At 38.5% G+C, this 12,705-nt stretch overlaps 1 protein-coding gene across 5 annotated transcripts in view; it reads left to right on the top strand.

The window, feature by feature from the left end:
* Nucleotides 1-12,705, top strand: part of LRIG2 (leucine rich repeats and immunoglobulin like domains 2) — a 101,806-nt gene that overhangs the window by 46,634 nt on the left and 42,467 nt on the right. For 3 of the 5 annotated variants that reach the window (XM_081222418.1, XM_081222421.1, XM_081222420.1), the window contains 4 exons: nt 1,239-1,559; nt 2,586-2,867; nt 5,264-5,713; nt 6,346-6,495. In XM_081222418.1, coding sequence (XP_081078544.1) covers nt 1,239-1,559; nt 2,586-2,867; nt 5,264-5,713; nt 6,346-6,495 — 1,203 coding nt within the window. The remainder of the gene's footprint in view (nt 1-1,238; nt 1,560-2,585; nt 2,868-5,263; nt 5,714-6,345; nt 6,496-12,705) is intronic. The other 2 variants (XM_081222419.1, XM_081222422.1) reach the window with 2 other exon arrangements.

The following is a 12,705-nucleotide window of genomic DNA, read 5'->3' as shown; positions in this document are numbered from 1 at the left end:
GTCCCCTGCATCGGCAGGCAGACTCTCAAACACTGCGCCACCAGGGAAGCCCAGTTTCTATTTTTGATGCGTTTTCCTAAGACAGAAGCAGCAGGGTTTGGGAGTTTTTTGGAGGGGAAGGGGGACAGAGACAAGTTGTCATAGACAAGTTGTCTTGATTTTAGCACTTAATTATAATTTCAAGTATACATCTATATTGTTTTTTCTTAATTTGTAAATTTTTCTTTTACATTTACATTTCCTTTAAAGTAACTAATTCTTAGCTTTACACAGTGGAACTTTTAGATTAGTGTATCTGTGTTGTATATCACTAGTAACTCTGATCATTTAGATACGTGTATATTGCCAGATGTATTTCCACAGTCTACTTAAAGATGCTTAGGACATTTGGAGGTTCAGGCACATAAAATACTTAAGTTGTTTTTGCAAATTTTAAGGAAGAAAACAAAGAATCTAATAATGATTAAATTCTGCTTACATGGCCATGAATGCCCTTCTGACTTTACTTAGTTTTAAACATAAGCATACACCATACAATTTATCTTCTTTTTTTAGTTATCACTTTTATGGCACAGTGAAATGTTACCCAGTGAAGACATTGGTTAAGAATTCATATACCTGCTTCTCTGAATCAGTCCAATAATATATTATTATTTATGAATCTATAGTTTATTAGCCAGTCCTAAGCCAGTCTTCATTTGGACATTTGATGTGTTTGGAATTTTTCACTATTTTAGGTGAAAGTTATGCACAAAGTACTTTCCAATAGTATGTTTTATTAATAGGAATACCTATTTTTATATATGTTATATATATACACAAACACACACATACACATACACACAAGGGGTAATAGAATTAGAGCTTGTTTTAAAATTCTAATTTAGGTTTCTCCTTTTCTCAGTAACTGGTAACACTTAAGAAGTACATTCAAAGCATAAGTGACAGTAAGGGGTGGTAGAAAGAGTGCTAAGCCCTGAAATCTGAAAACCTGGGTTCCAGTCCAGGCTTAGCTGCGGACTTACATATCTTAGAGCAAGTCATTTGACCCTTCTGGGCATCATTTTCCTCATCTTAAAACAAGGGAATTGGATTCTACCTCTATAGTCCCTTTCAACCTTAACATGACATTTTGTAAACATAACATGCAATTTTACATTATTTGTTTTAAAATTGAATCTATAGAAGCAAAAATATTATAACTGACTTGGCTCCTGCCCCATTTTTTTTCTCCTTAGATGATTTTCTCAAGCCGCAGATAAGAACCCATCCTGAAACCACAGTTGCTCTAAGAAGCATGAACGTGACTCTGACATGCACTGCAGTGAGCAGCAGTGATTCACCCATGTCTACTTTGTGGCGCAAAGACAGTGAAATCTTGTATGATGCTGATATTGAGAATTTTGTTCGTTATCAGCAACAAGCTGAAGAAGCTCTGGAATATACTAGTGTCTTACATCTTTTCAATGTAAATTTCACAGATGAAGGAAAATATCAGTGTATTATTACTAATCACTTTGGTTCTAACTATTCTCATAAAGCCAAACTGACTGTGAATGGTAAGAAATTATGCTCCCTGATAGTTTTGTGGTTAGAAGGATTTTTCATGTTTAATTTTTGAATCTTTGACCAAGAAAATTAGGATAAACCTGACATTGCGGGGGGAGTCCTTACTGTTTTTGTCTTTAGGGTTATGACAGTGTACAGACTGGATTGCTAATTTACCCACTTACTGTCCCTAATCAGTCTTTGACTGAGGGGTAAAGGTGAATTCTGTGGCTCTAGGAGATGGGCTACTTTCACTTTTATTTATGCTTTTGAAAACAAAATTTTTTTAATTCTCCATTTTCTTTCCAGAACCATAATTCTGTTCTAAAAACTATGAAATTTATTCCTGACATTGTTCACAGGCTGTCCAATAACTGGGAGTATTGAGAACATTTCTGGGTCCAGTGATCATTATCATTGTCTAAATATAGTCACACAAAACCATTTTTGAAAATAATGCTCTTTTTCATTGAGGTTGTGAAAGAAGAAAACAGCTTGATTGATCTATCGCCTGTTAGGCTGAATAACTACAACACTTCAGGCTTTGTGCAACCAAAAGATGTACATATGTCTTGCTCCTGGGTTGTTTTATGAGATGTTTGAAGGCATACATTTTTTTTATCATGCAGTTTCCTTGACAGCTTTGTAGATGTTTGTTTGGGAAGCACCATTTAGTCTCTTAAGTAAGGGAGTCATAGTAAATATTAAGTTCTAAAATATATGTTCAAAAAGGTTTGTGGCTTCTGCTTTTTCTGTCCCTATCAAGGAGATCAGGTAGATTTGCCACGCATTCCAGAAGAGTTAGTCATCACTGTATTCCATGCTCTGAGGTTCTGGGAGAAAAGATGGCCTCTGAAGTAGTATTTATTGTCAGTGCAGGGAGCATGTCTTCTGAAAGAAATGGAGCATTACAGCAGTTGGTATTTTGCCTAATAGAGTCTCCCTTGTATGTATGTATGAGTGTATGTGTGTGTGTATATATATATATATATTCCCCACCACCACCCACTTTCTCTTGGTGATCTTTTTTGGAACAGAGATGCCATCTTTTCTGAAAACTCCAATGGATCTAACTATTCGCACTGGTGCCATGGCCAGATTAGAATGTGCTGCAGAGGGGCACCCTGCACCTCAGATTTCCTGGCAGAAAGATGGTGGTACTGACTTTCCTGCAGCTCGAGAGAGACGCATGCATGTCATGCCTGAGGATGATGTCTTCTTCATTGCAAATGTGAAAATAGAAGACATGGGGATCTATAGCTGCATGGCACAGAACATAGCAGGCGGTCTCTCTGCAAATGCTTCATTAATCGTGTTAGGTATGTCTATTGCTCCTTGGGTCCCTGCTTTTATGGGAGTCTTTTTATTATGGATTGACTCTTGGTCTTAATGGCAAGAAGAATCTATGTTTGAGATTTTAGTTGGGATTCTTATATCTTTGTTTCCTTGTTCTGCCAATTTATGCAGGGTTATGTCAGCCTAGGATATTAGTGGATCAGTAAACTGAAATCTGGGGAAATTCTGAGGGCAGAATTAGAGATTTTTGTCGCATGAATTGAAAATTCAAATCCCTTTGTCCTGTTATATTTCCCTCTGTAAGTTTTCTACTTCATGTATATGTTATTTCTACTATTCAGTAGTGAGTTTGCACTTTTATACTGCCTCACATACCTGCTTCACAGAGAACTTGAGACAATGTAACTTTCCCCCCTAGTTCATTTTTTTTTAAAAATTATAAGGCGAAAAAAATGATCTGTCTTCTGGTTAGTTTTCCTGTTTTCCTTCCAGTGTGCTCCTCTTAATCCTATCCTCTGGTAAAATGTCTTTTCCCCATAGATTTCCCCTGACAAGCCAGTTTGTTTTCTTATGAGAACACTTTCTTTTCTTTTTAAATTGGGGTATTGTCGTTTTACAGCGTTGTGTTAGTTTCTGCTGTACAGCGAAGTGGAGTTCCCTGTGCTATACAGCAGGTTCTCATTAGTTATCTATTTTATACATATTAGTGTATATATGTCAATCCCAGTCTCCCAATTCATCCCACCCCCCACCCTCTTCCCCCTTTGGCGTCCATACATTTGGAGAACACTTTTAATTCATGGGACTCAAATTCAAGGCAAATTCTTTTTTCCTCTAGATGTTAAGGTTTTTTAAAATGTGTTGGTTTATGTAATTACTTGTGTAATCAGAAAAATAAGTTTATTTAAAAAATTTAAGATATGTAGAAAATTGGAAAAAAAGAGGGAAAGTCACTCAGACACTGTTAAAGATTTTGACGTATTCTGGACTTTTTAAACACTCATCTTGGGAGTTCCCTGGTGGTCCAGTGCTGAAGAGTCCGTCTTACAATGCAGGGGATGTGGGTTCAATCACTGGTCAGGGAACTAAGAGCCCACGTGCCTCAGGGCAACTAAGCCCACTCACCACAACTACTGAGCTCGCGCCTCAGCTAGAGAGCCTGCCTGCCGCAAACTACAGAGCCCGTGCTCTGGAACCCACGTGCCACAACTACAGAGCCCGTGTGCCCTGGAGCCTATGCACCACAACTAGAGAAGAGAAAATCCACATGCCACAACTAGAGAGAAGCCCATGCGTGTGCTGCAAGGAAAGATCCCGCATGCCTCAATGAAGATCCCGCATGCCGCAACTAAGACCCGACACAGCCAAAAATAAATAAATAAATAAATAAATAATAGATCTTTAAAAAACCCCACAAAACTCATCTTGGGACTTCCCTGGCAGACCAGTGGTTAAGACGGCCTTCCGGGACTTCCCTGGTGGCGCAGTGGTTAAGAATCCACCTGCCAATGCAGAGAACATGGGTTCGAGCCCTGGTCCGGGAAGATCCCACACGCTGCAGAGCAACTAAGCCCACGTGCCACAACTACTGAGCCTGCACTCTAGAGCCTGCGAGCCACAACTACTGAAGCCCGTGCACCTAGAGCCCGTGCTCTGCAGCAAGAAGCCACCGCAATGAGAAGCCCACACACCACAACAAAGAGTAGCCCCTGCTTACTGCAACTAGAGAAAGCCCGCACGCAGCAATGAAGACCCAGTGCAGCCATAAATAAATAAATAAATAAATTTAAAGAATTAAAAAGATCAATGAAAGAAATACTTATAAACAAAACAAAAGCTTCGTCTTCCAATGCAGGGGGTGCGGGTTCGATCCCTGGTCGGGGAGCTAAGATCCCACATGCCTCACGGCCAAAAAACCAAAACATAAAACAGAAGCAATATTGTAACAAACTCAATAAAGACTTTAAAAATGGTCCACATTCCAAAAAAAAAAAATTAAAAAAAAATCATAAAATAAAACACTCATCTTTATGTGGTTATGTATACCTACTTTTTTCCATTTAATATTGTATCACAGGGTTACATTAAGTCTTCATGAAAATCATGTGGCTGTGGTATAATTTACTTACTCATTTTTCTGATAGATTTTTAGATTTTTTCCCTTTACCTTTAAAAATTACAACTAATTTTGTAATAAGCATTTTTGTATATAAATCTTTGAATTCTTTGCTTAGGATAGCTTGCTCCAGGTGGAATTTCTGAGATGAGATTTAGATTTTTTGAGGCGTTTGCATTTCTGAAACATTAACTTCTAATCCTCCCATGAGCATATGAAAGTGCTTATTTCATCATAACCTAATTAGTCTAATTCAATTAGGAATAAAACTGCCTAATATTTTTTAATGCATCTTTCTGTTAGAGACACCCTCATTTATTAGACCTCTGGAGGACAAGACAGTAACCCGAGGTGAAACTGCAGTATTACAGTGCATAGCTGGAGGGAGTCCTGCCCCTCGCCTCAACTGGACCAAAGATGATGGACCACTGCTGGTGACAGAACGGCACTTCTTTGCTGCAGCCAACCAGCTTCTCATCATTGTAGATGCTGGGCTAGAAGATGCTGGGAAATATACCTGCATTATGTCCAACACCCTTGGGACAGAACGTGGTCACATTTACCTAAATGTGATTTCAACCCCCAATTGTGACTCTTCCCAGAGTAGCATTGGGCATGAAGACGACGGGTGGACCACAGTTGGCATTGTCATCATTGTTGTGGTCTGCTGTGTTGTGGGTACCTCTTTGATCTGGGTCATTGTTATTTACCACATGAGAAGGAAAAATGAAGACTATAGTATCACGAACACAGGTGAGTGGTACCCCGTTGACCCTTGTGGCTTATACCTCAGTCAGGAATGTAGTGTAGGATTTGTTGTTAAATATAAAAAACTAAGGAGCTTTGATAATTTATGTGTGATAGAAGGAAGAGTTTTTCTGTTAAAATGTCCTACTTCCTTGATGTAATGGAACCGCTCTAGTGAATAAGCTTAAGAATTTGTAGACAGTCCCCCAAAACTTTGTTCTTATAAACAGTTGCAGGTGCACCTTCTTTCTTTAATACCTAAGGCTCATTTCCATTGTAATTTTCCTTTGGGGAAGAGTGGAGTCGTTAAGACAGAGATCAGTCTTTCGCACCTGTCCCCCACCCTGAAATCCTGTAAGAGAAAAAGTACAGCCAGATAGATTGCTAAAGTCTGTCTATGGATAAGATTTCAGACTTCAGGGTTTTTTTCTTTTGGTAATACTTCTAAAATGAAGCTTCAGGGAGAATTCTAGTGAGAAATAATTTTCAGAGAAAATTGTAGGAGTTGTTGAGTTCCTAGGTACATAACATTTTCCTGGCCATTAGTACCAAAGTAGGATACATTTGCAAGATAGTGTTCTGAGTTTTGGCTTAAATTGCCTAACTTTATTTGAGAGTTACAGATGTCTCTTTTACAGACGAGCTCAATCTTCCTGCAGACATTCCCAGCTACTTGTCTTCCCAAGGAACACTGTCTGAGCCACAGGAAGGCTACAGCAACTCTGAGGCAGGCAGTCATCAGCAACTTATGCCTCCTGCCAATGGATATTTACACAAAGGTGCTGATGGTAATGACTTTTTATTATCTGTGCTTATAATTTCAGCCTTCCCTGTTTAGTTTTTTTTTAACTGTATAGTTTTCCCCAGTAACCTGAAGCAATATTTTAAAGTAAGCTACTCAGTGAAAACATTTGCCCCATGCAAAATAGGATGAAAATTGACTAAAGTCTTTTTTTTTTGAATTTTATTTTATGTATATTTTTATACAGCAGGTTCTTATTAGTCATCAATTTTTACACATCAGTGTATACATGTCAATCCCAATCTCCCAATTCATCACACTACCACCACCACCCCCCGCTGCTTTACCCGCTTGGTGTCCATATGTTTGTTCTCTACATCTGTGTCTCAACTTCTGCCCTGCAAACCGGTTCCTCTGTAGCATTTTTCTAGGTTCCACATATACGTGTTAATATACGATATTTGTTATTCTCTTTCTGACTTACCTCACTCTATATGACAGTCTCTAGATCCATCCACGTCTCAACAAATGACCCAATTTCGTTCCTTTTCATGGCCGAGTAATATTCCATTGTATATATGTACCACATCTTCTTTATCCGTTCGTCTGTCGAGGGGCATTTAAGTTGCTTCCATGACCTGGCTATTGTAAATAGTGCTGCATTGAACATTGGGGTGCATGTGTCTTTTTGAATTATGGTTTTCTCTGCATATATGCCCAGTAGTGGGATTGCTGGATCATATGGTAATTCTATTTTTAGTTTTTTAAGGAACCTCCATACTGTTCTCCATAGTGGCTGTATCAATTTACATTCCCACCAACAGTGCAAGAGGGTTCCCTTTTCTCCACACCCTCTCCAGTATTTGTTGTTTGTAGATTTTCATATGATGCCCATTCTAAATGGTGTGAGGTGATACCTCATTGCAGTTTTGATTTGCATTTCTCTAATAATTAGCGATGTTGAGCAGCTTTTCATGTGCTTCTTGGCCATCTGTTTGTCTTCTTTGGAGAAATGACTATTTAGGTCTTATGCCCATTTTTGGATAGGGTTATTTTTTTAATATTGAGCTTCATGAGCTGTTTATGTATTTTGGAGATTAAGCCTTTGTCCGTTGATTTGTTTGCAAATATTTTCTCCCATTCTGAGGCTTGTCTTTTCGTCTTGTTTATGGTTTCATTTGCTGTGCAACAGCTTTGAAGTTTCACTAGGTCCCATTTGTTTATTTTTGTTTTTATTTCCATTACTCTAGGAGGTGGATCAAAAAATATCTTGCTGTGATTTATGTCAAAGAATGTTCTTCCTATGTTTTCCTCTAAGAGTTTTAAAGTGCCTGGTCTTACATTTAGGTCTCTAATCCATTTTGAGTTTTTTTTTTTTTTTTTTTAGTTTCTGCTTTATAACAAAGTGAATCAGTCATACATATACATCTGTTCCCACATCCCTTCCCTCATGCATCTCCCTCCCTCCCACCCTCCCCATCCCACCCCTCCAGTTGGTCACAAAGCACCGAGCTGATCTCCCTGTGCTCTGCGGCTGCTTCCCACTATCTATCTACCTTACGTTTGGTAGTGTATATATGTCCATGCCTCTCTTTCGCTTTGTCACAGCTTACCCTTCCCCCTCCCCATATCCTCAAGTCCATTCTCAAGTAGGTCTGTGTCTTTATTCCCGTTTTACCCCTAGGTTCTTCATGACCTTTTTTTTTAAAATATATATATGTGTTAGCATACGGTCTTTGTCTTTCTCTTTCTGACTTACTTCACTCTGTATGACAGACTCTAGGTCTATCCACCTCATTACAAATAGCTCAGTTTCATTTCTTTTTATAGCTGAGTAATATTCCATTGTATATATGTGCCACATCTTCTTTATCCATTCATCCGATGATGGACACTTAGGTTGTTTCCAGCTCCGGGCTATTGTGAATAGAGCTGCAATGAACATTTTGGTACATGTCTCTTTTTGAATTATGGTTTTCTCAGGGTATATGCCTAGTAGTGGGATTGTTGGGTCATATGGTAGTTCTATTTTTAGTTTTTAAAGGAACCTCCATACCGTTCTCCATAGTGGCTGTACCAATTCACATTCCCACCAGCAGTGCAAGAGTGTTCCCTTTTCTCCACACCCTCTCCAGCACTTATTGTTTCTAGATTTCTTGATGATGGTAATTCTGACTGGTGTGAGATGATATCTCATTGTAGTTTTGATTTGCATTTCTCTAATGATTAATGATGTTGAGCATTCTTTCATGTGTTTGTTGGCAGTCTGTATATCTTCTTTGGAGAAATGCCTATTTAAGTCTTCTGCCCATTTTTGGATTGGGTTGTTTGTTTTTTTGCTATTGAGCTGCATGAGCTGTTTATAAATTTTGGAGATTAATCCTTTGTCAGTTGCTTCATTTGCAAATATTTTCTCCCATTCTGAGGGTTCTCTTTTGGTCTTGTTTATGGTTTCCTTTGCTGTGCAAAAGCTTTGAAGTTTCATTAGGTCCCATTTGTTTATCTTTGTTTTTATTTCCATTTCTCTAGGAGGTAGGTCCAAAAGGATCCTTCTGTGATTTATGTCATAGAGTGTTCTGCCTATGTTTTCCTCTAAGAGTTTGATAGTTTCTGGCCTTACATTTAGGTCTTTAATCCATTTTGAGCTTATTTTTGTGTATGGTGTTAGGGAGTGATCTAATCTCATACTTTTACATGTCCCTGTCCAGTTTTCCCAGCACCACTTATTGAAGAGGCTGTCCTTTCTCCACTGTACATTCCTGCCTCCTTTATCAAAGATAAGTTGACCATATGTGCATGGGTTTATCTCTGGGCTTTCTATCCTATTCCATTGATCTATCTTTCTGTTTTTGTGCCAGTACCACACTGTCTTGATTACTGTAGCTTTGTAGTATAGTCTGAAGTCAGGGAGCCTGATTCCTCCAGCTCCGTTTTTCATTCTCAAGATTGCTTTGGCTATTCGGGGTCTTTTGTTTTTCCAAACAAATTTTGAAATTTTTTGTTCTAGTTCTGTGAAAAATGCCAGTGGTAGTTTGATAGGGATTGCATTGAATCTGTAGATTGCTTTCGGTAGTAGAGTCATTTTCACAATATTGATTCTTCCAATCCAGGAGCATGGTATATCTCTCCATCTATTTGTATCATCTTTAATTTCTTTCATCAGTGTCTTATAATTTTCTGCATACAGGTCTTTTGTCTCCTTAGGTAGGTTTATTCCTAGATATTTTATTCTTTTTGTTGCAATGGTAAATGGGAGTGTTTTCTTGATTTCATTTTCAGATTTCTCATCATTAGTGTACAGGAATGCCAGAGATTTCTGTGCATTAATTTTGTATCCTGCTACTTTACCAAATTCATTGATTAGCTCTAGTAGTTTTCTGGTAGCATCTTTAGGATTCTCTATGTATAGTATCATGTCATCTGCAAACAGTGACAGCTTTACTTCTTCTTTTCCGATTTGGATTCCTTTTATTTCCTTTTCTTCTCTGATTGCTGTGGCTAAAACTTCCAAAACTAGGTTAAATAAGAGTGGTGAGAGTGGGCAGCCTTGTCTTGTTCCTGATCTTAGTGGAAATGGTTTCAGTTTTTCACCATTGAGGACAATGTTGGCTGTGGGTTTGTCATATATGGCCTTTATTATGTTGAGGAAAGTTCCCTCTATGCCTACTTTCTGCAGGGTTTTTATCATAAATGAGTGTTGAATTTTGTCGAAAGCTTTCTCTGCATCTATTGAGATGATCATATGGTTTTTCTCCTTCAACTTGTTAATATGGTGTATCACATTGATTGATTTGCGTATATTGAAGAATCCTTGCATTCCTGGAATAAACCCCACTTGATCATGGTGTATGATCCTTTTAATGTGCTGTTGGATTCTGTTTGCTAGTATTTTGTTGAGGATTTTTGCATCTATGTTCATCAGTGATATTGGCCTGTAGTTTTCTTTCTTTGTGACATCCTTGCCTGGTTTTGGTATCAACGTGATGGTGGCCTTGCAGAATGAGTTTGGGAGTGTTCCTTCCTCTGATATTGTTTGGAAGAGTTTGAGAAGGATGGGTGTTAGCTCTTCTCTAAATGTTTGCTAGAATTCGCCTGTGAAGCCATCTGGTCCTGGGCTTTTGTTTGTTGGAAGATTTTTAATCACAGTTTCAATTTCAGTGCTTGTGATTGGTCTATTCATATTTTCTATTTCTTCCAGAGTCAGTCTTGGCAGGTTGTGCATTTCTAAGAATTTGTCCATTTCTTCCAGGTTGTCCATTTTATTGGCATAGAGTTGCTTGTAGTAATCTCTCATGATCTTTTGTATTTCTGCAGCGTCAGTTGTTACTTCTCCTTTTTCATTTCTAATTCTATTGATTTGAGTCTTCTCCTTTTTTTTCTTGATGAGTCTGGCTAATGGTTTGTCAGTTTTGTTTATCTTCTCAAAGAACCAGCTTTTAGTTTTATTGATCTTTGCTATCGTTTCCTTCATTTCTTTTTCATTTATTTCTGATCTGATCTTTATGATTTCTTTCCTTCTGCTAACTTTGGGGGTTTTTTGTTCTTCTTTCTCTAATTGCTTTAGGTGCAGGGTCAGGTTATTTACTCGAGATGTTTCCTGTTTCTTAAGGTGGGATTGTATTGCTATAAACTTCCCCCTTAGAACTGCTTTTGCTGCGTCCCATAGGTTTTGGGTCGTCGTGTCTCCATTGTCATTTGTTTCTAGGTATTTTTTAATTTCCTCTTTGATTTCTTCAGTGATCACTTCGTTATTGAGTAGTGTATTGTTTAGCCTCCATGTGTTTGTAATTTTTACAGATCTTTTCCTGTAATTGATGTCTAGTCTTATAGCATTGTGGTCGGAAAAGATACTTGATACAATTTCAATTTTCTTAAATTTACCAAGGCTTGATTTGTGACCCAAAATATGATCTAACCTGGAGAATGTTCCATGAGCACTTGAGAAAAATGTGTATTCTGTTGTTTTTGGATGGAATGTCCTATAAATATCAACTAAGTCCATCTTGTTTAATGTATCATTTAAAGCTTGTGTTTCCTTATTTATTTTCATTTTGGATGATCTGTCCATTGGTGAAAGTGGGGTGTTAAAGTCCCCTACTATGATTGTGTTACTGTCGATTTCCCTTTTTATGGCTGTTAGTATTTGCCTTATGTATTGAGGTGCTCCTAGGTTGGGTGCATAAATATTTACAATTGTTGGGCCTCCCTGGTGGCGCAGTGGTTGAGAGTCCGCCTGCCGATGCAGGGGATACGGATTCGTGCCCCGGTCCGGGAGGATCCCATATGCCGCGGAGCGGCTGGGCCCGTGAGCCATGGCCGCTGAGCCTGCGCATCCGGAGCCTGTGCTCCGCAACGGGAGAGGCCACAACAGTGAGAGGCCCGCATACCGCAAAAAAAAAAAAAAAAAAATATATATATATATATATATATTTACAATTGTTATATCTTCTTCTTGGATCGATCCCTTGATCATTATGTAGTGTCCTTCTTTGTCTCTTCTAATAGTCTTTATTTTTTTTATTTTTATTTTTTTTAAGTTTATTTATTTATTTTTTTAATTAGTTTCTGCTTTATAACAAAGTGAATCAGTCATACATATACATCTGTTCCCACATCCCTTCCCTCATGCATCTCCCTCCCTCCCACCCTCCCCATCCCACCCCTCCAGGCGGTCACAAAGCACCGAGCTGATCTCCCTGTGCTCTGCGGCTGCTTCCCACTATCTATCTACCTTACGTTTGGTAGTGTATACACGTCCATGCCTCTCTTTCGCCTTGTCACAGCCCACCCTTCCCCCTCCCCATATCCTCAAGTCCATTCTCAAGTAGGTCTGCGTCTTCATTCCCGTTTTGCCCCTAGGTTCTTCATGACATTTTTTTTTTTAAATTCCGTATATATGTGTTAGCATACGGTATTTGTCTTTCTCTTTCTGACTAACTTCACTCTGTATGACAGACTCTAGGTCTATCCACCTCATTACAAATAGCTCAGTTTCGTTTCTTTTTATGGCTGAGTAATATTCCATTGTATATATGTGCCACATCTTCTTTATCCATTCATCCGATGATGGACACTTAGGTTGTTTCCAGCTCCGGGCTATTGTGAATAGAGCTGCAATGAACATTTTGGTACATGTCTCTTTTTGAATTATGGTTTTCTCAGGGTATATGCCCAGTAGTGGGATTGCTGGGTCATATGGTAGTTCTATTTGTAGTTTTTTAAGGAACCTCTATACCGTTCTCCATAGTGGCTGTAC

This window comes from Mesoplodon bidens (genome assembly GCF_964165515.1).
Source record: "Mesoplodon bidens genome assembly, chromosome: 2".
Taxonomy (NCBI): domain Eukaryota; kingdom Metazoa; phylum Chordata; class Mammalia; order Artiodactyla; family Ziphiidae; genus Mesoplodon; species Mesoplodon bidens.
This window is presented reverse-complemented; position numbering and strand designations above follow the sequence as displayed.